We start from the raw sequence: 26,556 nt of genomic DNA, 5'->3' as shown, positions 1-26,556 counted from the left end.
CTCACCGTTTTTCCTAACCTAAACTTAGCCCGTATATCATGTCTGATGAATGGGATCAAATGAGGCTCTCCGCCGACCCCTGCCCACCAAGGATTTTGTGCATGGCCCTTCCCGGGCTAGAAAGTAAGATTCTTTCGCTACTTAACCACTCCTTGGTGACTGGCTACCTGCCCATTAGCATGAAGGAAGCCAGAGTCACCCCTCTATTGAAGAAGCCAGGGCCGGATGTGGCCAACCTTAAAAACTATAGGCCCATCTCCCAGCTTCCCTTTCTAGCAAAGGTTATGGAGCAACATGTCCTCACAATACGGTCATCTTTTATAGAGGAACATAATCTACTCCAAGCGAGGCAGGCAGGCTTCAGGGCTCATCACAGCACTGAACTTTTGATGGTGGCCGTGCTTGTTCAGCTCAGACTTAGAGCTGATAATAAAGACAGGAGCGCCCTGATTTTGTTAGATCTGTCAGCGTACGACACGGTCAACCATGCACAACTCTTGCAGAGAATTGCTAATATGGGTATCGGCAGGCTGGCTCACCAGTGGATTGAGTCCTTTCTGTCATGAAGGTCCCAAAGGATTAAATTGGGCGACCAAATATCAAACAGGGGTGACCTCACCTGTGGAGTCCCCAGGGCTCAGCTTTGTCTCCTCTTCTTTTTAATGTGTATCTGCAACCATTAGTGTCAACATTAGCCGCTATGGACTGTCAAGTATTTAATTATGCAGATGATACCCAACTTATTCTGCAGAATAATAACTCTCCGCAAGCTCAGTCTTGCGCCCAGAACATCCTCAGATACACTGTGAATTGGATGACAGCCAACTCATTAAAAGTTAATCCGGACAAGACCCTAAGGGGAACCCCTGGAACGACCTCTTTTGGCCGCAGGAGCTTGGCATTGCCCCTAGGCCAGCGCCTGTCGTTAAAAGCCCGGGCATTAAGATTGATGCCAACCTTTCCTTGACCAATCGTCCTCGGTGGTTGGCACCTGCCTGAGTCTAATGCAACAGTTGCGGAAGCTGGCCCTCTTGCTCTCACCTACCACTCTAAAAATGATCGTATCTACCACGATCGTGTCCAGATTAGGCTATGGCAATGCTTTGTATATTGGCCTCCATGAGAAACTAATCAGCAAGATGCAGGTGATCATGAACGATGCAGCTAGGTTGATTTTTAGGCTGCCTAGATGAGCTCATGCCACCCCTTTGCATCATAGGCTACATTGGGTCCCTGTTAAACAGAGAGCCAAGTTTAAGGGCCTCTGCATTGCCCATAAAGCCATTTTTGGCCAGGCGCCATGCTACATTAAGAAGCGTCAGATGAATTATGCTCCGATAAGCACATTGCGATCATCCACAGCAGGCCTTCTGGCCCTCCCAAGAGCCAAATTGGCATCGATAGGTGGCCGAGAATTCTCTGTTCTAATTACCTGAATCTGGAATGAATTACCAGAGAACATTTGGAAGGATTCTGCCCCCCTCTCCTTTAGGAAATGTTTTAAGACTTATTTGTTTAGGGAAGCCCTGGCTACAGTATAATACATTGCTCTGTGTGTTTGTGGGATTTCAGTGGCTACCCGAGCTTTCTCTACAAGCGCCAAGAGACCTGCAGGTGATAACGCGCCATATAAGCTACAATTAACAATATCAATCAGAGTAGGGAGACTTAGCAATTGCATCATGTCAGAGCCCAGAAACCCCCCTATTAAATTGAATACCAGGCCGTGCCGGTGAACTAAACAAAGCCAAACTAAACATAACACACATTTAAGTGTTACTAAGCAGACGTTAGCATTCGCAAAAGGGGTTCTGGGGCCAGTGTCATCATAGGGTAAAATCCCACATATGAGAGCTCCTCTGAGCCTCAGCATAGAAAAGGACAAATATGATAGGCCATTTATGACATCAAATAGTATAGCAAAAGGAGTCTACATGCCAGCGCAACACCGGGCCCTGGCGCCTGCTTGTGGAAGGGAAGGAAGATTAGACACTTGCATGTCCTATAGGCTATCCGCCGTTTAGGACGTCACATCAGGGAAAAGTGTCAGACTATTCTCAGAGTCTGAGCGGACAGTACTTTGTTAGGATGACTCCGAGTCTCGACGTGCAGTTATGTCCCCTACAGTGGTGCCGCTACCAGTGCAAACTCCTTGCTCTGCTGCGCTTGTTCCTGTGTGGGGCCTGAGAACATCAATTTGTCTGTAGTCCCCGCAGTAAGCTGTGAACATCGTCCCAGGGCGCCCCCGTGGCTATGTGGGGACTTCTGAGGAGACTGACCAGATAATTGTGTTGGGTCCATAACTTCAAACGACTCTTCCACGTCTTCCGGGGACTCAAAACAGTACGTTTTCTGATCATGTATTATTTTCAAGCATGCAGGGAACAGTAAGGCATATTTGAGGTTTAACGTTCGCAGCTTTTTCTTAACCGCCTGATATGAAGAGCGTCGCCTTTGGACCAGTAGCGTGTAGTCGGGATACAGCGACACCTGACAGTTCTCAAATAGGATCTGTGGGTTTACTCGTGCCTTTTGCAGCAGGGTATCACGGTCTCTATAGTTGAGGATCCTGACAATCAATGGTCTTGGTGGTGCCCCCGCTCTTGGCCTCCCCATAGGGATACGACGTGCCCTCTCGATACAGAAAAAGTTAGAGAGGCCCTCTAGGGCCACATGAGTTCGGAACCATTTTTCCATGTAGGTCGTCGCATCTGATCCCTCACTGCATTCCGGCATCCCAATGACGCGTATATTATTGCGCCGGATTCTATCCTCTGCATCCTCCACCCTATCCATGAGTTCCGCTACTTGCTGTTAAAGAGATCGTAGTTGTTTCGCATGGCCTTTCTGTTGAGGTAGCAGCTCATCGAGGGTTAGGGAGTGGTCCTGCACTGTGGTGGCTAATTTACTGTGATCTGCCTTAAGTAGAGTGAAATTAGTGGTGAGGGTGTCTATTTGTTGCACAATAACTTTTCTGGACTCTCTCACTTCGCTGAGTATCAGATCCAGCTTATCTTGGGTCCCAGTTGCATGCATGGGTGGCACGTAATCGGACGATTGAGTGGCGGCATTAGAGTCCTGATCATCCATGTCATTTGAGGCAGGGGAAGTTGTCTCCTGTACTTTCCCCCTGGGGCGGCCCATGATCTCCTACAGCCGACCTTCACCGGTTACCCCTGCCAGTGGCTTCACTCCCCCGCCGGGACAAGAAGGGTTCGGGCTCAGGCCAGTCCATCACGATCCTTATTCCAGTGGCCCCTCTGAGATGCAAACTATCAGTTTGCAGGATCCCAAAAGCACAGTTTTTGTTTTCCACGAAAACTCTCATTGGGAAAGTTCTCTGTGAAAACCTCAAATAACAGCTAAGAAAATGTACAACAGATGTGGCAGGAGCGTAGTGCCTTTTGTTGGTATAATGCTTATTTGGCAAAAATAACAATAATAGTAGGAAAATAGCACTGTCCAGTGTGCATTCATGCTTTAAATGATTGTGATCATCAGAAAATATCAAACCAGGAAAATCTGATTTCGGATTGGTTAACATTTTTGGCATTTATGAACAGGGGGTATTGATCAACCAGAATATGGATGCCTCTGGTCACCTTTTTTAAATGTATGTTATATAAATAACTGTACAGTTAACATTTTCAAATAACGATGGCAAACACTTGTGGGACTAAAAAAATGATTCCAAACAATTTGTTTCGATTTGTGGCCAACAAATATGTGCATATAAAGAAAAACGGCTTATGGCTTGGTTTACCATTGCAAAACACTTGAAATTGACTGAAAAAACTTAGTTAACCTTTAGTTAAGGTTATGGAGGGAGCACCTACATTATAAAACCCTAAACCTTTGAAATTGGCCAACTAAGGTACTGACACAGCTATTAACTCGAAAAGAAGGATAATTGCGCAATGTTACAAACCTGGCCATGCACTTCTCCTAACCTCACATATGATTTAACGTCTTCACACAAGGTTAGGAATATGAAGTTTGAAACCCCGCTAAAAACTTGAGCTTTGCTGTGAAAAGCTCAGAGCGAAACAAACTGGAAAACGGTAAATTCCTAAATCCTCTCTCTGGTGGGGCCACTTTTTCCCACTATTGGGATAAATCATGATATTTTGACTGTCTAGTTTACGGCCTTTCTTAGGTAGCCTCGACACCTTGTCTTAGTTCAAAACCTTTTGAGTCTCAACTTTGTCAGAAGTTGCACAAGTTCTTCCTCGATACTCACAACTCTCCCAAACTTTAAGGAGCTCTCCTGAGAAGTCCAAGTCAGATTCAGAGTCACATAGACGTCTCTATCCCCAATAATGTATGATTCAAGACCCTGGATTAAGGAAAATGACAAAGAAAAACGTTCAATCAATGTTTAGAATAAGATAAGTTATATTGTGCATTATTGGTCTCCCTAATGTTAGGGTTTCAGATCTTCAACCAGTGAGGTGGCAGGCCCCATCATAGGTCTTCTCCTCGCCCCACCAAGTGTCCAGTTATGACTGGGTGGCCCCCAATGTCAGAGATTTTTTATGAAAGATTCTGTTTTACGTGGGGTATCCTCCATGCAGAACTGTTAAAATTACCTGTAGGCTATCCCTACAATAAGTCTAAGAAGAGTTTACTGGTAAGTCTTGGGTGTCAATATTCCCACTCATCCTCAGGTCAACATGTTTCAGCCATTCACTGTGTGCCCCATGTAGTGTCTGAGGCTTTCATCCAGATCAACGACCTCTAAAGTCACTCACACGTACTCTACTCGTGTCTTTCCCTAACTGATGTTTGGAGGCGTTAACACACGCAAGCAAAACAAAATTGCTAGAATTTTTTTTTAATATTCACAGTAGTACTAACCGTTCCGTTTACTAACAAATTACAGTATAATAGATATATTAAGGTTAGTGTACCATAGTTACAAATATTTGTATCTCCAAAACATTGATGTCATACAGAGAATGCTCGTGGAACCCATAAAAACATGTTCTGCCTAAACGGGTGAGCAACACCGCACACAGCAAAAGCATGTGGTGATTTCACAGAGTTGTGGCACAAAGGTTTATTGTAATAGGAAAGATGTGCATGGCTTGTCCTATGCCAATAATAGTAAGGGGACAATGGAAGGGAATGCCACAGTAACCCTTTTTTTTATCAGAACCTAAAAAAAAAAGACTTGATGCTCCAATGGTGAGTGGAGAGAAATGAGAGATTAATCAAGTTAAGGTCGCTAAAAATGGAAATATCTTTCTTACCTCATAGAGATGTTTCATTAGGTTTATTCCCCTAAACTTTAGGATGTCCCTTCTTCTGAATATTGGCTGAGAACGACTGAGGGCCCTCTACTTGACTTCATTACCCGAACTTCTTTAAAGGGCTACAGGAAAAGTTCAGCTCCATTGGTCCAGGAGATTCTTTCTTCCAAGATGTACAGATTTCTTTGTTGACCACAGGAGGCCAGCATATCTGACCCATTACACCCTACTTTGCTTCTCTATATCTACTTCTTTAGGGCTAAAGATAAAAGTTCAGCTTCACTGGGCCAGGTGAATCATTGTTCTAGGGTGTCCAGATTTCTCTACTGACCAACAAGACCCTCTAGGAATGTCTTCCTAGGCAAGTGGAGTCAGCTTGGCTGGAGCAAAGACAACCTTCTACTATATCTCAGTCTTGACATACACAAAGCAATTTCCATAGTTCCTGTATGAGCTCGGTATGGCACTTTGGTGCCATCTTCTCTCTCATCGCATTCATCAGAAATGCACTTGTTGATGTTCATCCCTCTAGTCTACAGCACCTTAATGAACTTTTGCTTCCATTGGGAGTCTATAGCAAATCGCTTCCCCAGCAGTTGATAAAGGTTTTTGCTGCTAAATATGCTCATCAGAAGCCACCAGGGAAGTTTCTTTCAGGAGCACTACAGGATCATCTTTCAGACAGGCCATGATGTTTCTTGCATCACGAGTCACTTCCAGTACAAGAAAAGTAATGCCAAATCCACCCGTTCCCTGGAATCTACCTGTGGAACAATTCTAGACCTTGATTTTGCTCCACCAGTGAACTTTTTTAAAAAAAGATTGATTTTGCCTTTTCAAAATATCGCTGGCAATGAACTCACTCAATCTTTGATTTAAACCACATAGTCATTCGCCAGTCAAGCCTTTCACCCATATTTGCCTGTTCTTCACATCCAGTGACAATATTGCAAGCATCATGACTGATAGTTAAGGCTGCGTTGTACATTAAATACAGAATTTTAGGTGTTTTGCGATGTTCTATATTTTATATAAATGCATAAAATGCACCTTATGGCTCTGACAATATGTTACACTTAAAAAATTCATAAAAATAATGTAAAATAAGGAAAATTCATGTATGCAGTTTCTGCAGAGAGAACTGACGTTTGTAGGGTCACAGGCAAATGTGTCTCTCCGAGACGAGATTTCACCTCAATCAGTAAGGACTACGATGAGGAAGACTGACAAGGCGGTGATGCATTTGTGTGAATGTTTCTAGCCAAACTGTAAAATCAGCTACTGATGCTGAATCTATACAAAAATACAGGTTGACTATTATAGAAAACATGCCATATTACTGATCACAATGTGCATTTCCCAATCCCTAATATACTTTACGAAACACAGAGGCCCCAAGTCAAAAGGCAAGCAGCTGTAAACAGGAAATGTCACATTAATATAACTATCTGTTTCGGACTGTTGAAAAAAATTAAATCAGTAGTAACGAATTTCACAAATGCAAGTTCTGGTTAGCTATTGTACCTTTTTTTTCACACAGACCCTAATAAGAATAGCTCCCTGTACTTTTGTGTTCAGTATCTTGCATGTTATTTTATCAAAACCTAATATAGTGCAGCAAATCACTCCCGCATGGGTATCTCGGCGCTAAAGGGCAGACCCAGAGAGAAAAGAAAAAATACAGTTAAAAGAGACAGGTTTTGAGTAGCTTTTCGAAACAGGCAATATCAGAACAGGCACGAATATGAAACGGGAGCCTGTTCCACTGAAAGGAACACAGGTATGAGAAAGATCGACTGCATGTCATTTTCATAACGTTCTTGAGTCGATTCAGAGGACTCGTCGCACACCCAAGCTAAGCTCTCTTGCCAAAATATGCTGCATGTGCAACAAGCAATCGCACAACCTGATGTATAAATATATGCAGCATGGCTGGATTTTCTGTAGTCTTAAATGCAAGGTAGAGGTTAGGAAATTAATGTTTCCGTGGGAATGTCAGAGGAGTGGTCATTGCAAAAGTATTGGACACCCACAAAGTTCTATGTGTGTATTCTCAAACATGTGGAATGCCTCTCCCCATGCTGATTGCACTTTTAAACGTACACCTCTCCTTCGCACAGGAGTAAGTGACACAACTTCATTTTTTTCAAGGCCTGTAGATATCATTCTTCATAATCAGAGGAGCAATGTCTTGGACCCCCTAACCTGATTATCACTGACAGTCCCACACATCCTGAGGGTAGCTTAAGAATGCATGAAAGGACAATGTGTACAAAACGCTATTATTAATAACAAAAATTTGAAGACAATTTCAATTTCCTCATTTTGCGTAGCCCTGTGCCTTCGGATTATCCACTCAGCAGACATTGTTCAGACATAGGGCATGGTTTTGCATTAAGTACACATGGCGAGTTTGAGACCTGCAAGGTTTGCAAATCAGAGGACTTTCCAATTACTTGTTAATCAGCCCCCAAGCTTCAATTAATTTCCCTCATCTTAATATTGTAGCAATCTGTAGGCAGCAATACACTTGAGGTTTATATGTCAGAGCATACAGTAGTAGTGACACCATTCCTCGCCTGGAAAGATTACACATTACAAAAATCCAATACTCCACTTGAATAAGTAATACTGAGGTTGTGAGTCACCATTTCAATCAGTCTTTAGAGCAGACTTTTTGAAATCTGCAAGGCTGAACTTGAAGTCCTTAAACATCTGAATCAGAAACACTCCAATGATAACCGTAGTGAATCCACAGGCCATGCCCAAGAAATCCACCACTCCCACCTTGCTCCACTCCCGGAAGAGGATGGCTGTGGCCAGCAAAACCAGCAGCGTGAACATCACAAAGTAGATGACACCAAAGACGCAAGTGTCAAAGCGCTCAAGGGCCTTGTTGATGTAAATGAACTGGATGAGGATGCTGCAAGCCAACACGGCGAGTAGTATGAGGAAGAGATACATTGCCCGGGCACTCGATGGGCTCCCTGAGAAAGCCTCTTGAGCTGCCAGTCCAATGCCCTTGGAGCTGGGCACGGTGAAGCTGCCCAACAAGGAGCAGATGCTAATGTAAACTAAGATATTCGAGGATCCGTGTTCTGGAGCGATCCAGCAGATGAGCAGCAGGAGCAGAAGCAGAATGATACAGAGGTATCCCAGGAACACTGAAAAAAGGAAACATGAAGTCAGTTCCATAGATGATAATCAAAGAGAGTTAATACATTTGTTTTTTAATATTCTGAAGTGTGAGCGAATAAGCAAATCGTAATTTCTGTACAGACCAGGTATTTTTATGGTACTTGGATTGAAATATGAAGCTTACAGACCAGAAATCAATATATGTTTAGTTCAAGACAGAAATACTATACTGCTTTATATAAAGAAATATATTCACCTAGACCATGTAGGGGGGGGTGGGCTGGATGAAGGTGATGATTGGGTATCAATCAGACAGCATAATAAACGAAGTAATGTAAGAAATGTGGGATAGCAGGGAAGCTCACAGTTTTGTGGAGCAAATTCATCATCAGGTGTGTACATACCTACCAGGAATAGTCGCCATATGCAGCCTGAGGGGGCAAAGGAGCCAGGGTCACAATAGTATACATTGACGATCCTCAGTTAATAGACCATCCTCAATGACAAAAGACAAACCCTTGGGGTCCACCTCTAAACAGAGCGCGATGGACCGATATACAGGGACTGGAAAAACAACTGATACTGATGGAGCCCCATGTGCTTTACCAGATAATGCAACTTTGCTGGCTGCAATTACTGGATGCCATGATTGGGGCAGTGGGATCAGATATAAGTAGCTGCGCCTAGATCTCTGCAAATGCAGTAGAGCTTCTCACTGTGACTGAAACCCAGGTCTATAGCATTGAAGATATCTTCACTATGCTCTGAAAGAAAGTGGATATCCTTGAATCATTGACTAAGGGTCTGGTAACGCGTGTGGAGGATGCTGAGGAACGGGCCTGCAGAAATAACCTCCGCTTTGTGGCTTTCCAGAGGGCTGCGATGCAGAGGACATAGGCAAATTCCTAGCCCATTGGATTACCAGGTGGATTCCACCAGATGTTCTCTACCCCGGTTTTATAATTGAACATGCTCACATAGCTCTGGTAAAAAAAGGCCCCCCCCACCAGCGCCCGACTATGACCTATCATTGCCAAGATTCTCAATTTCCTTGACTGAGACACTATTCTTAAACTGGTAAGATCTCAGAAAACTCTCTACTTTGAATCCAATCGCATTATGATCTTCCTGGATAACCCCAACATGGTCAAGCAGCAGCACCAGTCCTTTATGGAGGCAAAAGCCTGCCTTCTGGATCTTAAAATTTCCTACATGCTCTTATTCCCAGCATGTCTGTGGGTGATCTATTACTGATTACTGGAAAAGGTGGAGGTTCCCCACCTTTGGAGGTCGTGCGCACTCTTCAACTTTGGCCTAAAAAGGTCATTTCATAATTTCTCATTTATTCATTTCAAAACGTTTCTCAATGAATTCATCCAAGTCATCCCATAATTGTCTTCTCTTAGTCATTTATTTATTCATGTTTGATATCATCATCATGGTTAAATCAAATTCACTTCACATTTACCCAATGCATTTCGGGTCAGGGACCCTTCTCTGGGGTCTCTATAAGGAAAAAACAAGGACTATTACTCACACGCTCTATTCTTTGACACCCCAGAGTAGATTTTCATTTGGACTGATGAAGTGATACCTGGAAAACCTCATATACCACCACGTCTTGACTCATATTCATCCTCCAGCGACCAACTCCAACAACAGACTAAGCTTAAAGAGAAGCGTCAACATAGATCTCGATCATCATGGCATTCCAGGCCCTGAAATGAGGAACAAATGGACATTCCCGGGAGTAGGGATGGGGTCCACAGCATGCTGCGCCTGGATGGTCTCCTTTGAAGGGCTTGAGGTCGAATTGCCCAAGCTTGAATACTCTGTATGATGGCATTCCATATTGGCTGCACATCTGGAGAGTTGCAACCTGAACCTTCCAGAAAGACTATTTGGTGATGAGGTGTTTGGGGATCCATTGAACAGGGCTTGCATACAGCCTCTGTTGAGGTTGGTGCGACAGATGCTTCAATGGTTTGTGCGGTATTGTGGTGGGGAGGTTGCACAGTTATGGTCAGTTTCTTCTATTTTATGAGGAATTTTGATGTTCTTTGTGCGGTGGCCCTGTGTACGGATAGTCCAACACGTGTTAATTTTGTGGCCAGATGACCAATGTGAATGCTAATGTTCCACTGGGGAGGCTTCATATTGTCAGTTGGAATGTTCTGGGGTCCTGGATAAGATGAAGCAGGGTTCGGTGCTTCACCAGGCCAAGGACCTAAAGGTCGAGGCAAGAGGGGTCTAAAACTCGCTGTCTGACCCGCTATGGTTATGCCCACACCTTTAACACAGGATTTATGAGGGGCTCCTGGGGAGTGGCTATTCCTAGTCACAGAAGAATTCCCTTTCAGCTTCTAAAGCCTTGGGTAGAAACATAGGGGAACATATTTGGGGAACCCATAGCTATTGGCAGTATATATGCCTCTCCACCACTTAGTAAAACTTTTGTATATCGCCTTGTAGACACATGGGAATCCACGCTGTAGGAATGGCGGTCATTGGTGGAGAGTGGAATGATGTTAAGAATCCGGACGGCGATAGGTGAAGAGTTTCTGGGGTGACGGAAGTAATGCTGGAATCCTGCCTGAGACCGCTAGCGGACATGGTGGGATGGGTAGATACATGGAGGGATTATCACCCCACTGAGATAGGCTATACTTTCTAATTTTCAGTACATCAGTCATTCTCCCAGCTGGACTATATTTTCGTGCCAATGGGCCACACTCAGAGTGTCTGAGGTTGCAATACTACACAGGGGGCTCTCAGCTCACTCTTCGATGGCGCTGTGGCGCCTGGTAGGCCCCCATAGCCCTCCATTTTGTTGGCGACTCTCCCCCTGGCATTTGACAAATAGAACACTTATACACCGTGCTATGAGTGAATAGTTCTACCTCAACAAGGCGACTGCTTCCTCCAAGGGTATCCTATGGGAGGCAATGAAGTCCACTATACGTAGAGTTGATATCAGTTTCTGCGCTGCAGAGCGCAAACAGTGCAGAAATAAACTCTTGCAGATTGAGGCTAGAATTTTGGAGTTGGAGAAATTAAGGAGAGAGGAGGAGGGGGGATGGGCGAGCCGACAATTGGGCCTTGCACAACAGCAGTACCAGGGAGTGCTGCTGGAAGAGGCTAGGTGTGCATGGCTGGCCTCTCAGAGCAGGATCTATCAATAGGGAGATAAGTCCAGGAAATCATTACAACAGCTGTGTCAGCATGCCCTGGTGTCAGTCCAGATCCCCACGATTCGCGTTGATGACAGTGAGGTGCTCATTAATCCAACTGCAGTGGTCAAGAGTATTACTGGCTTTCATCGTGCCCTATACGCAAATAGAGGTCCCTTGTCTAACGCAAAGGTTGTGAAGTTCATAGACTATTTACCCCAAAGGCTTTTGACCTGCAGCAAGAGCTTCACTAGATGCTCTCTCACAGTCGAGGAATTGGCAACAGCTCTATTGTAGTTGGCTCTGGGAAAAGCTCCGGACCCAAATGGGTTTCCCAGCAAATATTTTAGAGCATATATGCCGCAGCTGGGCACACATTACCTGGAAACGATCCTGGCCACGCTGGAAGACACGCACATGCCCTTGTGCTGGCAACATGCTGAGATAGTAGTGTTCCTAAAGCCTGGTCACCATCCCCCGGACCTCCACTCCTTATACCACCCGATCTTCCTTTTAAATATAGAGGCCAAGCTTCTGGCAAGGCCCTAGCCAATAGATTGATGCCCATATGACCGACCCGGTGCAGCCGGATCAGGCCGGCTTCTTGCCTCATCGTGCTACGCACCACAACATCTGTCGTGCTCATAATGCAATAACGGGCGTGGATCACCTGAGACGTCCAGCTGCGCTAGCAGATATTGATAAGGCATTTGATTCTGTTAGTTGGACCTAGCTATTCGCACTTCTGTGATGCCTTAACTTGGACCCTCGTTTTTTTTTCTTACATACATCTGCTGTACATAGAACTAGCGGCTTCTGTGTGTGTAGCTCGTTTGGTCTACTACCCATTCCCCATCAGCAGTGGTACCAGAGAGGGAAGCCCCATGTCCCCTCTTATTTGCCAACAATGGAAAAAGGCCCTCCCTTAGCTCCACCCAATTTTAATGTAGTATAGGATTTTTCCCTCCTTAACATTTTTTTTTACCATGATTTGGTTTCTTCCAATGTGGTTTCTCAGTTTTCGTTTTTCTTTTAATTCACATACATCAGGTATGATGACTTTACTAATCATCTACCCTTAAGCAAAATGGGAAGGTGTCCATTGGAAATCAGTATACCTGGCCACACTAAAGTCAGATATAACCTCCAGCAAAGTTACTACATACAGAGATAGAAGAAAAAAACTCAGACCTTAAGGATATATCCATGTGGCCCTTCCTGGGGCTTGTTCAACAGATACTATGAAAATATTGTAAAATAGTCCAAAAGCATGTATAGAAGGACTTCTTGTCCACAAAACTGTCCTCTCCAAGTGAGAAAGAAGCCATCTAGAAAATGACTGTCAGTTCACTTATTATCCTGTAAAGAATATACACTTTTTTTTTAAATGCACATTGAAACCCATAACCACATGATACTGAAAGATAAAGCATAATATGGATGGAATGTTGGGGTTGGTGCTGACTGAAAACTGTAAGTGACAGGCATATTCAGGTGGGTGCTGTAGTTGGATTAAGGCAAGGACAGAGCTGCTTCGATCAAGCCGGCAAAATGGCACTCGCTGTTGACCTGAGAGTCAAGGGGGTAATACCCGGTAAAGATGTGGATGGACGCCCATGTACCTACCAAGGAGATGTCTTGCACAGGAATACACCTGACCAAGGCTGTCCTGGCAGCCTTAGCTCAAGTTGAATGAGCCACAAAGACCCTTAGAGGGCTCCTTCTTGAACATGCAATGCACATTTGTATTGAAATAAATATCCATCTGGATATGGTCTGTTTCAGGACTGACCTTCCTTCAGCACCAAAGAATCTCACAAAAATGTGGTTAGCAACTTGTTGCTCCTGAGTCTCATCGATAAAAAAAAGTCTCTCTTGAGGTCCAACCGATTAAGCCTCTCCTACTCCTTAAAAGTGATGTGGTGGAGAGAAGAAAGCAAGGTGCATGATGGACAGCCCCAAATGGAAAGGAGACCTCACTTTTGGTAGAGACAGTGACCAAGTCTGCAGCATCAACTTGTCAGAAAAGGAGGTATATGGTAGTTGCATTAATGGCACCTGCAGTTGAAAGCCACAACATGCCAAAGTAATCGCAATGAGAAGGAAAGTTCTAAGGGACAATAGCCTGAAAGATCAGCTGCAAACAGACTTAAAAGATGTGCACATGAAGAAGATAAGAAACAAATTAGGGTCCGACTGCAGCATTAAAACGGTGCAGGAAGAAAGATATGTGAGCCTTGTCAGAAAAAGAATCATAACTGGTCAAGTAAATAAAGAGGGATGATGAGGCAAATGTAGAAAGGCCAAAAGGACTGACAAATAACTTTAAACTGTCACAGCAGCAAGGTCTTCCCGAGCCAAAGACAGGAAAAATAAAAGATGAGAAAGTTTAGTATGCAGCGGATCGACTTGATGCTCCACACACCAGGCCTCAAACTTAGCCCAACCTCCAGAACAGACAAAGTTTGTGGATGAACAGTTAGCAGCCAGAGTGGCATCCCATATTATATCAGGCAGATCAAAACCACTCACATGGTTCTGCTCAATCTCCATCCATGAAGGCACAGATTATGGCTAGTCAAAAACACAGGTGGACAGTAAGAGATTTCCATCAGTTGAGCCCTCTAGGGCTGCCCGGCTCACCTCTTAAAGGGATGACACTAAAGGGGAAATATTTCGGGAAGGTAAAATATGGGGAGAAGAGTTTACACTGAGAAGATTAAAGTATAGAGTCTCTTTAGGATCTCCAATAAATCTACTCCTTGATCCTCCTGGGTAGCGCTATGGCATAAATATTCCCCAGGAATATGGAGCTTAGAGTACCTTTATTTTAACACAATACTTACCTTAAAATAATTCATCGGATATGCCTCAAAATGTTGCCCTATAAATGTATGGGGATGGGTCTTCAGAGGTTGGAGCTGTGCCTTTGGAGTGGCCCTTAGTGGTGTCAGCTGTGCTTCTTTTCTTTTTCAGGTTTTTAGTGGCTGAAGGGCTCTTGCAACAACCGCAAGATCCTCAAACTCTTGTCAGCTAACCTGCAAATCTAAGGTTATTCAAGCTAGGCCTTGTGAAATAGGCCTTGCTTGTGATTTTTCTGTATAAGATTTACTGTCAAAACACGTTTTTATGTAATTTGATATTATTGAACTATTGCAAAAATCGATGAGTAAGTAAAAATACTGCTAGAAAGGAACAATAAAAATTGTGATTTTCTCATTGTTTAAACTGTGTTGAAAAATCGGTGATCAATTCATTTGTTGTGCAACCAGGTCACAAGTGATCAGTGATACTTGGGATATAGTTAAAATAAATATTTTGCTAGGCCTAAAACTTCCTTTTTAAAACGGATAAGTCACCCCTAAGGTAGGCCGTAGGCCCTAAAGGTTCACAGGGCAGGGTGCATTGTATTTAAAAAGCAGGACATGTGTGTTCAAGTTTTACATGTCCTGGTAGTGAAAAACTCCTACATTGGTTTTTCACTACTGTATCACTTTCATATAATAACACTGGGGTTACCTTATTACATTTAATAAGAGCTAACTTTGGATTAGAAATAGACCGAGATATCCTGTTTGGATTTTAAAAAAAAGTGTAATTTAAAATCTTTAACGGTACATTTTGATTTTAAATCACAATTCTGAAAATGCCATTTTTAGAAAGCTGGTATTTTTTTTTCCTAACCATTTGTGCCTACTGCCAGTGTCCTGGGGCACATGATTATGAATAGCTCTGCTGTTGGACTTTGTACATTCCTCCCAGACAGTGACACAAAATCGATTAGGTTTTGAGCAGGATGGGTCATCCTGCCAAGATGGCTGGGGGGGAACTGAAACCTGTCCCACTTACACTTCAAATGGCTTGCCTCCAGCACACATAAAGGACCCTGACACCAATATTTTGTCACCCTAAACTTCTTGGACCCTTTCCAGAGCCAGGTAAAAATACTGGACCCTAAGAAAATCCCTTGAGCACACACCTGGACCTGTGTAAGACATATGAAGGAATGCCACACCACCGGAGGACTGCCCAGCTGCTTGAATGACTGTCTTGCTGCCTAAAGGAGAAATTACCATCCCCTTCAATCCAGGACCACCACGAGTGAGGTCCTGTGTGAGCTACAGGGGCATAACAAAATTGTGAGGCCTTGAACCCTGCACCTGGCCTCTGCTGGATTGAGTCTTAATCCCCAAAACGATGCCTCAAGGTTCTGAATCCTTGGAAGTGGTGTTGATGGCACTGCTCCTGCCTAACCCTAAAACGTAGGAATATTTTTCACCAAAAACTTCATGGCGCACAGAGAGAAGACTGGGATCTACGTGCCAGACGATCCACCAAAGGTGCATCGCCAATCAGCCTGAGCTTGCCACAGCTCCCACTATATTTTTCTCTGCAGCAGAGAATCCCTTTCAGCAGGACCTCTCAGCAATGGTATCCGACCTATTGTCTAAGTCCAAAGGTAAAACTCTTCACCAGGAATGACAGCATCCAGCTCCCCATTAACGACTGTCCCTATCAACGACTGTGACCTCCTCAGTCTGGATATCCTGCTTCTCCCACTTAGACTTTTACCCATCGTCGTCAACGGCGTCAAGGAGACGTCGCCCCGTCGTTTCTTGTCGATGCCTCCTTCTTGGACACAACCTGCTGCCTTGCTCTGCTGAACTTTACCTTCTCCTAGACTTTTCTTCAGAAATTATTTCAAGTTTGAAGATATGCCAAGACTGGGGCCAAGTTATTCCATGTATCTGACCTGCACTGCATAGCAGTCAGTCTTAGCTTTTGACTTTCCCTGGTCTCGTGCGACCGGATACCAGCGGTTGGAGGTTTGCTCTTTCAGGCGCTAGATTTCAGTAAAAAGCTTTCATATCCATAACTCCGGTTCTACTGGTTGGATTGAATTTGTTTTGGTGTCATTTTATTTATTAAAATTTACTCTACTTTTCTAAATTGGTTTGGGGTTTTTCTTGTGCTGTGTTTTCACTCTATCACCGTTTGTGTGCTGCATAAAAACTTCACACATTGCCTCAATGTTAAGCCTTACTGCGTTTGTGCTGAGTTACTAGAGCAGTGATACTCAAAGGATGGCCTGGGGCCCGCATACGGCCCTCCTGGCCTTTACATGTGGTCACGTAGGCAGCACCAGCACTGAGCTGCTGTTTACTAGACTCAGCACTAACATGGAAAAAAGTTAAATATACAGCAAGCACGTATTTAAAGGTTAATTACAGTTAGGGAAAGGAAGAAACTAGGCCCTTAACTTTAGGAAAATAATTTTACAGAACAGTGGTTCGAAGTAGGCCTTATGCGGCCCTTAAAGGAAACGGAGGGTATTAGCGAGTATTTAATAAGTCGCTAGGGAGCAGTGGTAGTAGGAAAAGTTTAGAGTTTTTTATTTTTACTCTTTTCTCGTAACAATATACATAAATATATATATACACTGTATTGCAGGTGCTCAGGTGAATAGTACGGTGCAGGACGTGACATAAGTGATCAAAGTGAACGAACTGTCACACAACAACAAGGATAAAAACACACAACAATTATATACAATGGTACAAGTGAAATTCCTTGGGTAGGTCGACGGCGTTTCGATCTATATTGTTTTAGATCTTCATCAGGACAGTTGAGCCTCCTGAAACTACAGAAAATTCAATTATACTCTCTTTCTTATATGTACTTTACTGGTGTTCCTACATGTTTGGATCTGACACTGTTTTGGTGCTCCCGGGAAAAATTTAAAAAGAAGAAATGAATTCCCAAGCATGCACATGTTCAATTTACTATGCATGCATTTTTTGTGAGAAGGAATAGTTCGGGGGCAGATGATTTAATCTCACCCAGGTGCGCGGCGTTTTTGCAGGCTTAAGTTATGCGAGTTTAAGTTATCCGAGTAAGCCCTAACGCGCATGCTCACCCCAGACACGCTTCCCTGCCTGCGCGCGCACTACCCCCAACAATGGAGTCAGGGACGCTCACTCAGTTGTGAGCTGCTGAAAAGAGGTACTCGGACCCCCTTCCTGCCGCACCGACCTGCAACAATTAAGTAAGTGTATCGCCTACCCCGCGGCCACTTTTCGCCATGCTGGTTCTAATTGACTTATACTCGCTACGCACTGACCGGTAATGTTCTTTCAGTTTCAGGCGCCCCCTTCAACCATAGCGACGAATGCGCTTTTGGAACCCACATTGCTTGCGTAAGTGTATCTCCAACAACGTGGTCACAATCACCACGTTTTTTAACTAAACTAAGCCATGCACTGACCGATAATGTTCTTCAGTTTCAGGCGCTTTCCCTACCATAGCGACGAATGCGCTTTTGGCACCGACACTGATTATGTTTTAACCTGATTATTTTTCTGTAAGTAAGTACCCCCACTTCCCTCTAACTACGGCTAGTAATACTCCTAAAGTCCTAATAACTGTTATTTCTTTCTCTTATTCTATAAGCTCAAGTAGGACTTTTGCCTACATAGAAGTGAACAATCGCCACTTGAATCCCCATTTAAAGCCTGGAATCTAACAAATTTTATGTAAGTCTCTGGATTAATAAGCGATTATGGTTATTCTTTAGCCCCTCAATTCTGCCATATTCGCTAAGATCTATTAAATGATTACAGCAACTGAGCCCAACCCATGCTTATTAAATTAAATTACCCACAGATTCCTTGAAAAGCTGCGACATCCGCCCAGCTGTATTGCACGAATGACCATCCTTGCCCTCTCCACTGGCAAGGTATATATATTTTTTAAATTGTGACAATCCATTCTTTTGGATTCATGCGCGCATAACTTAAGCCTGCAAAAACGCCGCGCACCTGGGTGAGATTAAATCATCTGCCCCCGAACTATTCCTTCTCACAAAAAATGCATGCATAGTAAATTGAACATGTGCATGCTTGGGAATTCATTTCTTCTTTTTAAATTTTTCCCGGGAGCACCAAAACAGTGTCAGATCCAAACATGTAGGAACACCAGTAAAGTACATATAAGAAAGAGAGTATAATTGAATTTTCTGTAGTTTCAGGAGGCTCAACTGTCCTGATGAAGATCTAAAACAATATAGATCGAAACGCCGTCGACCTACCCAAGGAATTTCACTTGTACCATTGTATATAATTGTTGTGTGTTTTTATCCTTGTTGTTGTGTGACAGTTCGTTCACTTTGATCACTTATGTCACGTCCTGCACCGTACTATTCACCTGAGCACCTGCAATACAGTGTATATATATATTTATGTATATTGCTACGAGAAAAGAGTAAAAATAAAAAACTCTAAACTTTTCCTACTACCACTGCTCCCTAGCGACTTCTTAAATAATCGCTAATACCCTCCGTTTCCTTTAAGGACCGCATAAGGCCTACTTCGAACCACTGTTCTGTAAAATTATCATTCTACCCCAGGTTCTACTGTATGGGGTTCCCTTGTATATAACAAACAACTTAACTTTAGGAACACCTTAATTTGTAAAGACAGCCACTAGATAGAGCTGCTTTGCTTCTCCTACACCAATTTTACACCCCGCTGGCATTAATGGGTCCTTATTCACACCACAGACAAAACGTTGCGGCCCCTGGGAAAATATGTGTGAGTACCCATGTACTAAAAGGTTAAGCACAAGTTAATTTAGTGACTTTAGTGGTTCACCCCCGCAAGGATAATGGTTGTTGCCGGAGTGTGACTTCCACCTCCCTCAGCCAATAACCTAATTTCTTTTAGCAATGCAATGTCTTGCACTTAAACAGTTAGAATTCATCTTCCATACTTTTCTCAGGCTGCAGCGCCCCCCTCTTAAAGGGATGACACTAAAGGGGAAATATTTCAGGAAGGTAAAATATGGGGAGAGGAGTTTATACTAAGAAGAGTTTAGTAAGGAGTATCTTTAGGAGCTCCAATAAATCTACTCCTTGCTCCTCCTGGGTAGGCCTATGGCATAAATATTCCCCAGGAATATGGAGCGTCGAGTACCTGCAGTTTAACACAATACTTACCTTAAAATAATTCTTATTGGATATGCCTCAAAATGTTGCCCTATAAATGTATGGGGATGGGTCTTCAGAGGTTGGAGCTGTGCCTTTGGAGTGGCCCTTAGTGGCGTCAGCTGTGCTTCTTTTCTTTTTCAGGTTCTTGGTGGCTGAGGTGCTCTTGCAACTACCGCAAGATCCTCAAAGTCTTGGCAGCTAACTTGCAAATCTAAGGTTATTCAAGCTAGGCCCTTGGAAGTCACTGCTTCAGGATCACAGATAGAAAACTGCACTTAAACCAGACGTGAGAAGACTTGTGATCAGCTGTTTTCAGTTTACATTTCAACAGAAGCAAATTTTTGAGACGTGTTCTACAAGCAGAGAATGAAGCAGAGATGAAGCTTGTTGAAAACAATTTTTCCAGGTTTCTAGCCTCGGTTATTTCTACTTTTTAGTGTTTTCTTCCCACCACGGATCTCCAGAGGCAAGGCACGATGAATTTTACAATTGATCGCTTTCGAGATGATGCATGCCAATTTGGGCTTCAGGACAGGGGTGATGTGATTGATATTTTTCTTCACGGATCCTAGTCTTGCACCTTTTAGGGGTAACAGTGTGATTTTGGAAACCTGATCACAGCTGTAATTCCATTGTCAAGGTGTACCCTTTCACTTATTATGGCTATCACCTTTGGCTATGATCCATAACTGCAGGGTTTACAATTACCAGCAGGGTCACCATCATTAGAGGGCACTGATCGCTGCTAGCCTCACTCACCTGAGAGGAAAAACTTCAAATTAGCAATCAGGCATTCCTTTTGATAAGCTCTGTACTTGAATTTGTTTGCTTACTTTAATAGCCATCATTTAAAGTCTAAATCTGCAATCACTCTTTGATAACTGAAATGATTTTCTTTCAAAGTAGCTTCAGGTGTTAAAAAAATAAGAAACAATAGCACACCTAAATTAACAGTCTACCCTGTCAGGGCGGACTCGGGTGACCTAATATGGAATGAGCCTTATCGTTTGGGATATCGAGACATGGCTTTAAATATTCAAGATTACGCAACACTGAAAATGAGAAGAGGGTCTGGGAAAGAAACATATATATATAACACTAAGTGTCTAGACTACAGGCAGACTGCATTTTGGTTACCACTCCCACTGTCTTTTAACGGGTAGGGCTGCCATTTTTAAAATGGTTTCTCTGCCATGACTCCTATGCCAATTACAACACTATCCATGCAACCTACCGAAAACCTTCTTCACCTGACTTACAGCTACTGTACGCTCATTTCTCTGCGCTGGAGGGACATCTCAAACTGCTATGAGCAAATGCCAAAATCACCATACAATGGGTAACAGGCACAGCAGATGAGCATTCCTATAACAGAGCGGCGCATTTATCTATAATAGTCTGTTGGCTACATTCTCCCCAGTCAAACCCGGCCTTTGCCACTGAAGGTGTCGAAGCCTGGTTTATTTTGTATTGAGTCTGTTCTTTTCTTGTAGTCTTGTCCTGTGATACTTTATGATGATAAGGCCTAGCCTGAGGAACTTACAGAAGACTTAACATGCCCCAAGGTTGAACTTACATTTTTTTAGCTCACATAATGAAATACCACAAGATGTACAATTCCTGTAAGGAGCTGCTGTCATACTTTCCGAGCAAGGAATGTGTCAATCTATGTCCATATACAGCAAAGAGCAAATTTTGAAAGTTGACTGCACAGGGATGGTGTTACTCCTGTCTGGACACATTTGATTATCCCAGCCACCAGGATATGTAGACAACATTACCTGTCTCAACGTATGTACCACGAGATGTTATTTCACTTTGATTGGCTAGACGCTTAATGCTCGTGTAATTACTGCACCTTCCAGCCAACAACGCACAATGTATTTGTTCATGACAATAAAGAAATCACCTTGTGACTGTATTCTGTTTGGGTGTGTTTAACCTGCCTGCCTTTGTGGTTTTCGGGCATGAAAGACCTGGTAACATTCTGTAATTTTAGCATCTTGCTATTTTAGCCTGCACCTCCTTGATCACGTATAGAAGGTTATCTATGAAATGTGACAAATTGTCTGTGTTTATTTTATTTCGCTTCCACATTGGGTGTTGGGTGACGCACACTTTATTTCACTGCCTATGTGGTGCCTGGTTCCCACGGTCGCTACCACCGGCAATGAGACACGTTCTGGAACTCTGGCCTGAGACTCTCAGGCATGGTTGTCTCACTCGGGCGACACCGCTATGGACAGGGATGATGCTGCATGAGGTTGCCTCGATTGAAGGATTCCGAAGATGGGATCTGGTAGGTGTTTCTATCCTGGGAGATGTGCTGGATAGGACAGATATGGTTTCCTTTGACCACTAGCAATCCTCCTTCAGCATGCATTAGCACCAATTCTTTTGCTCATCACGCCCTACACCCTTACATCCGGCACCTGACTGACATTCCCGAACAAAACCTCCTAGAGGCCCATCTACTCAAAGGGGAAATATGATGCAAACAAATCTCTTTGATTTATCAAACCATCATTAACATTTCCCCCGAAACTTCGGTTCTCTCGTGGACAGCTTGGAAAAGGGACCTGGACAACCTTTCCGAGGAGGCGTGGCACTGTATTAGAATGGCTCCAAGGATGATAGCCTTAGCCGTGCAGTTTTGAATGATCCAAAAAAGGGTCCTTCATAGAATTTATATCACTTGAGCCCAACTGTGGCACTTTGGGAGGGTCCCTACCCCTGTCTGTATCAGATCTAGATCGGCGGAAGGCGATTTCCTCCACATTATCTTGTCCTGCCCTTCAATCCAATTCAAGTGGAGAAGTGTGGCTCAGGGGTTAGAGGCGGCAGACCCGCAAGCTGAGATCGGCCCTGGACCAGGGTTCAATTCCCCGCCTCGACGGGGGTTGGGCTCAATAATTCCACGGACTCGATAATTCTCGCTCCGGTGCCTACTCGACTCACGGGTTCACACTCTGCGACTCTGGGCAATAGCTTGCTTAATCTCCACAACGGCCCCTCGTGGCGGGATGCCTGGCTTTCACCTTGTGGATACCCTGCCGGGGTATCTCACAGGGGAATACCAGGACGGGTTCCCTAAGCAAGCGCATAGATGCCTGCGATGTGGGCGATTTGCGCTATATAAATACATGTACATTTACATTTACAATCCAACAGTTCTGGAACGGAGTGATGAGGACCACAGAGAAGGTGTAGGCCACTCAACACAACATGATCCTAAGCTCAAACTACTACATATGACTGATTAGCTGGAGCTCAGAAGATACTAGTTGGCCCCTCTTCACAAGGGTCTAGTGGTGGCTAAGATGGATATCGCGAGGAAATGGGGTAACTTGTCTCTCCCATCCTAAAAGCAGTGGGCTAAAGGGTTGGTTCAAAAAATGGCGCTAGAATTACCAGTATAGGAATCTCGGAGTTGCCCTCAAAAACACACCAAGATTTGGGTGAACTGGCGGGAACACAGCGGATTCATTCACACAGGAGGGTATGTAGCTTACGATACCAATCAAGCCAGGACTTGAGAGGACACCTGTGTGGCGAGAGATATGTGGATGTGAATATGGCGGAGTGTATTACGACATGTATGTACCAATTCCTGAAAGATACATTCTGTTGCATTCTATGGGATGACAGCAAACTCAATCAAGGAAATGTTTGGCTGTTTATTTTTGCAAAATTCAAAACTGGTCTAAAAAAATAATAAATAATGACAATAATCGAAATGATCCTTTATCATATAACTACAGCCATTGTAAAAACAGTAACCTACTTCGATGTGCTTTCCTGGAAATATGCCTCTGTCATTTATCATTTGCAATCGTCACCCTGTTCCTTTGCAGTGATGGATGTTTGAAAAATGTCACCACTTGCAGGTCGCTGCCAAATGGTTATAAATTAGTCACTCGAGAATCTCAAAACTCCTTCCTCGTATTTCAGCTTCAGTAATCACTTTCCACTCGTGTCCTTCCCCAGTGCCAAATCACAGTTTCCTCTGCTCTCTTCCTATCGAATGACTATGACAGACAGCGTCGTCCAAAAGTTGTACAGGCTAGTAACCCCCGCCTCGCCCCCAACGCATCTACCCCTGCCACCAACCCCGCTTTCAGGGCAGCACAAGACCATTGGCGTAGTAAAAAACAGAAGGGTCTGCAGACAGACCCCATCATCCGCCTCAATAATGTATGTCGAACTAAAGGAGGGCGTGGGAACGGAGGTCCAGACGGCAAGGTAAAGATGGACGAAACAGACAGATCTGTTTACAGGTTAATGAGGGGACACGAAAGAAGTTACCAGATGGTTAGTGGCATAAGTGGGTCAATAACAAGCAAGGCAAAAAAATAGATTTTTGCTGCCCTCTTCTGGCTCCTCAAGTTTTGGCGCATTCCGAAATACACCAGCAACCATTCCACTCGTAGCTGATTTGCGTAGATGCGTTTCAATTTACTGCATAAGCCATGGCGCAAAAAAAAGTCTCCACGCAAAAGGCTTGAGGAAAAAAAATATACACAGACAAAACAGAAAGTCCACCAACCAACCTCCTTGCAATGCGTTCTATTTATCTCTCTCGACAGAATACTCCCACTGTAATAGTGTCTTAAATCTGCAACAGCCTAGACAGGACGACAACCTTAAGGCGCAGCCGTAGGCGGGGGACACGCGCACCAGCACGCACTGACTGCTTAATGCGTGGACACTAGGGGAATAATTAAAGCCCACCGAACCAGCAGTGTGTACACGAGCGGCTTGGGGGCAGCCAACTTTGGAGGTCTCAGGAAGAATCAATCTACCTCGCTAGGGGCTGACCTTGGAAATTTCATAACATTTGGGGTAAATGGTGTGAGTATTACGGTTTGTCTTCTATGCTGGAGCATTTGCTAGCAGGAGCCGCGGATTTCTCGTAATTGTCTATGATAGGGGGAGGTGGGTTTTTATTGGGAAGCCATTTTTTTGTTACTTTTGTTGTCGTCTCGGAATACAAATCAATAACATTTGTTTATTTAAAAAAATTAACAGGGAAAGCTGTGCCTACAGTCTCTTATTCTAAGAACCTGTGGAAGAGCCGGTACTTAAAAATACAAAGATCATTTTAGAATATGATACGGTGTCGTAAAAATAAATAAAAACATATTTCATGCGTTAGCATTTCACGTTCCTACATCAGATTATTTGAGAAGGACTTTTATTTGTTGGGCAGGAACTGGAAAGCTTTCCTGCCCAGCCCTGATGACAATGCTGTTAACTAAGAGTTGCAGCGGGGTGATGTATACCCTATATGAAGCCTAGATTCTTATTGTAGATGGAGCAACTATAGACTATTAAATCAAACACAAGATGTTTTTGTACAGTGCATGCTCTGAACACACACATTTGAAGGTGCTCTCATGTGATAATGAACAAATAGGGGGGGGCTTGGTGATATATAGTATTTGGCTAGGTTCACACATTTTGCCAAGCAGCAAGCCGGGATTTGTCCCAGACTTTCCAGTTTCACACTGTACCTTTAGCCACCAGATGATGATCTCTTTTTGACATGTCCTTAACTCTTGTAGGATGAAACAAGACCGTAAGTTATAGGCAGAATCCACATTTTAGTTTTGGCAGTTTTTCACAGTGCAAACCTTGCCCAAGGACATAAGAGCATTTCACAACAGACACCGTACGGCGCAGGGAGATTTGGCAAGATTCACATGAAGCCAAACCCAAGGCAAGATTCAAACTTGGTTCCCCATGTTACATAGTTAGATGCTGTAGCCATTGGGCCATATTGCCTCCAATGAAAGCTTGTCTTGTTTGGGGCTCGTGGTTCCAAGAGGACCACAAGTTGAGCCAAAGCCCGGAATCTGGCTCGAGCTTTCAGTGGCTCGCCCACCATTACTAGAGATGGGATGCATCAGCATGAAACCCCTGCATGACAGAGGACAAGAGGAGAGGTTTGACTGCACAGTAAAACAGTCTGGCAAAGAACACACTCCCACCTTTGCTCAAGTACAGTGCTTCCCCATTTCATAAACTACCATCAGCCATAAAAGGATTGGATGAAACAGCCTGAAGACCACCACATACTCCCTTAAGCAAGTGAAAACATGCAGAAGATTTAGCTAACTCGGCCACAAAAAGGGGAAGGATAATAGTTAAGGAGCTGCACTTCCAGCACTAGAGTTACACTTTGCATCACAAGCGAACACCAATGATCCAACTGTTATACTTTACCAAGCTTGCCAAGATCCTGGTCAACCCCTTAGGACAACCCATGCTAAACTAAAGGATCCAAGGCCTAACTTATCCTAGGTTTCTACCCATTGTCACTACCGGGAAATGAGTACATAAATAAGGGCCATAATGAACACATGCAACGTAACACATCATGACAAAGAGATCTGTACCCAAGTAATTAAAGGCTGTCTTTCACCCAAACTAAGGAGAGGCACTTTGCATATTGCAGTATCATGCTACTTGCTGCAGAAAATGGTGGTGCAAGTAAGGTGTACAGAAATGTCAAAGCCAAACGTGGAACATATGGAAATAGCGCTTGCAAATGTACAAAGAACCAACAGACTGAGCAATAGGTATCAAGGGCAATTGGGAAACTGGTACTTCCTGCTGAAGACCAAGCATCAAGACACCGAAAGGGCAATATATGTGGTTATGAGAAATTGCCAGTCTAAACCCTCTTCAGTGACTGAAGTATGTGTAGTGGTGGGTCTAAATGACCATGCTATACCTCATAGCTGCTCAACCGTCATGATCAACAAAGCAAAGTCCCACCACAACAATGGGCCAAACCCTGCCCCATATGAGCAGCAGATTAAGATCTATCCTGAGATGGCCACTTCAACTACAAGTTTTGCATGCCACTTGACACAACCCCACTGAGGGAAAAAGACATCAAAGAAACCATGACCACTGCCCATAGAAGAAAGAGCCAGGGGTCCTGGTAAGTTGACTGGCTTCTGATCGAGACCTAATCCCTGAAAGACACAGCCTCAGGATGCTACGA

At 43.8% G+C, this 26,556-nt stretch overlaps 1 protein-coding gene across 1 annotated transcript in view; it reads right to left on the bottom strand.

Moving 5' to 3' along the window:
* Nucleotides 1-6,258: 6,258 nt before the first annotated feature.
* NIPA1 (NIPA magnesium transporter 1) overlaps nt 6,259-26,556 on the bottom strand; it is a 90,827-nt gene continuing 70,529 nt past the window's right edge. The window contains exon 5 of the mRNA XM_086934189.1: nt 6,259-8,416. Within this exon, the coding sequence (XP_086790315.1) occupies nt 7,905-8,416 (512 nt within the window). The 3' untranslated portion in view covers nt 6,259-7,904. The remainder of the gene's footprint in view (nt 8,417-26,556) is intronic.

This window comes from Lissotriton vulgaris, chromosome 8, assembly GCF_964263255.1.
Source record: "Lissotriton vulgaris chromosome 8, aLisVul1.2, whole genome shotgun sequence".
NCBI lineage: Eukaryota > Metazoa > Chordata > Amphibia > Caudata > Salamandridae > Lissotriton > Lissotriton vulgaris.
This window is presented reverse-complemented; position numbering and strand designations above follow the sequence as displayed.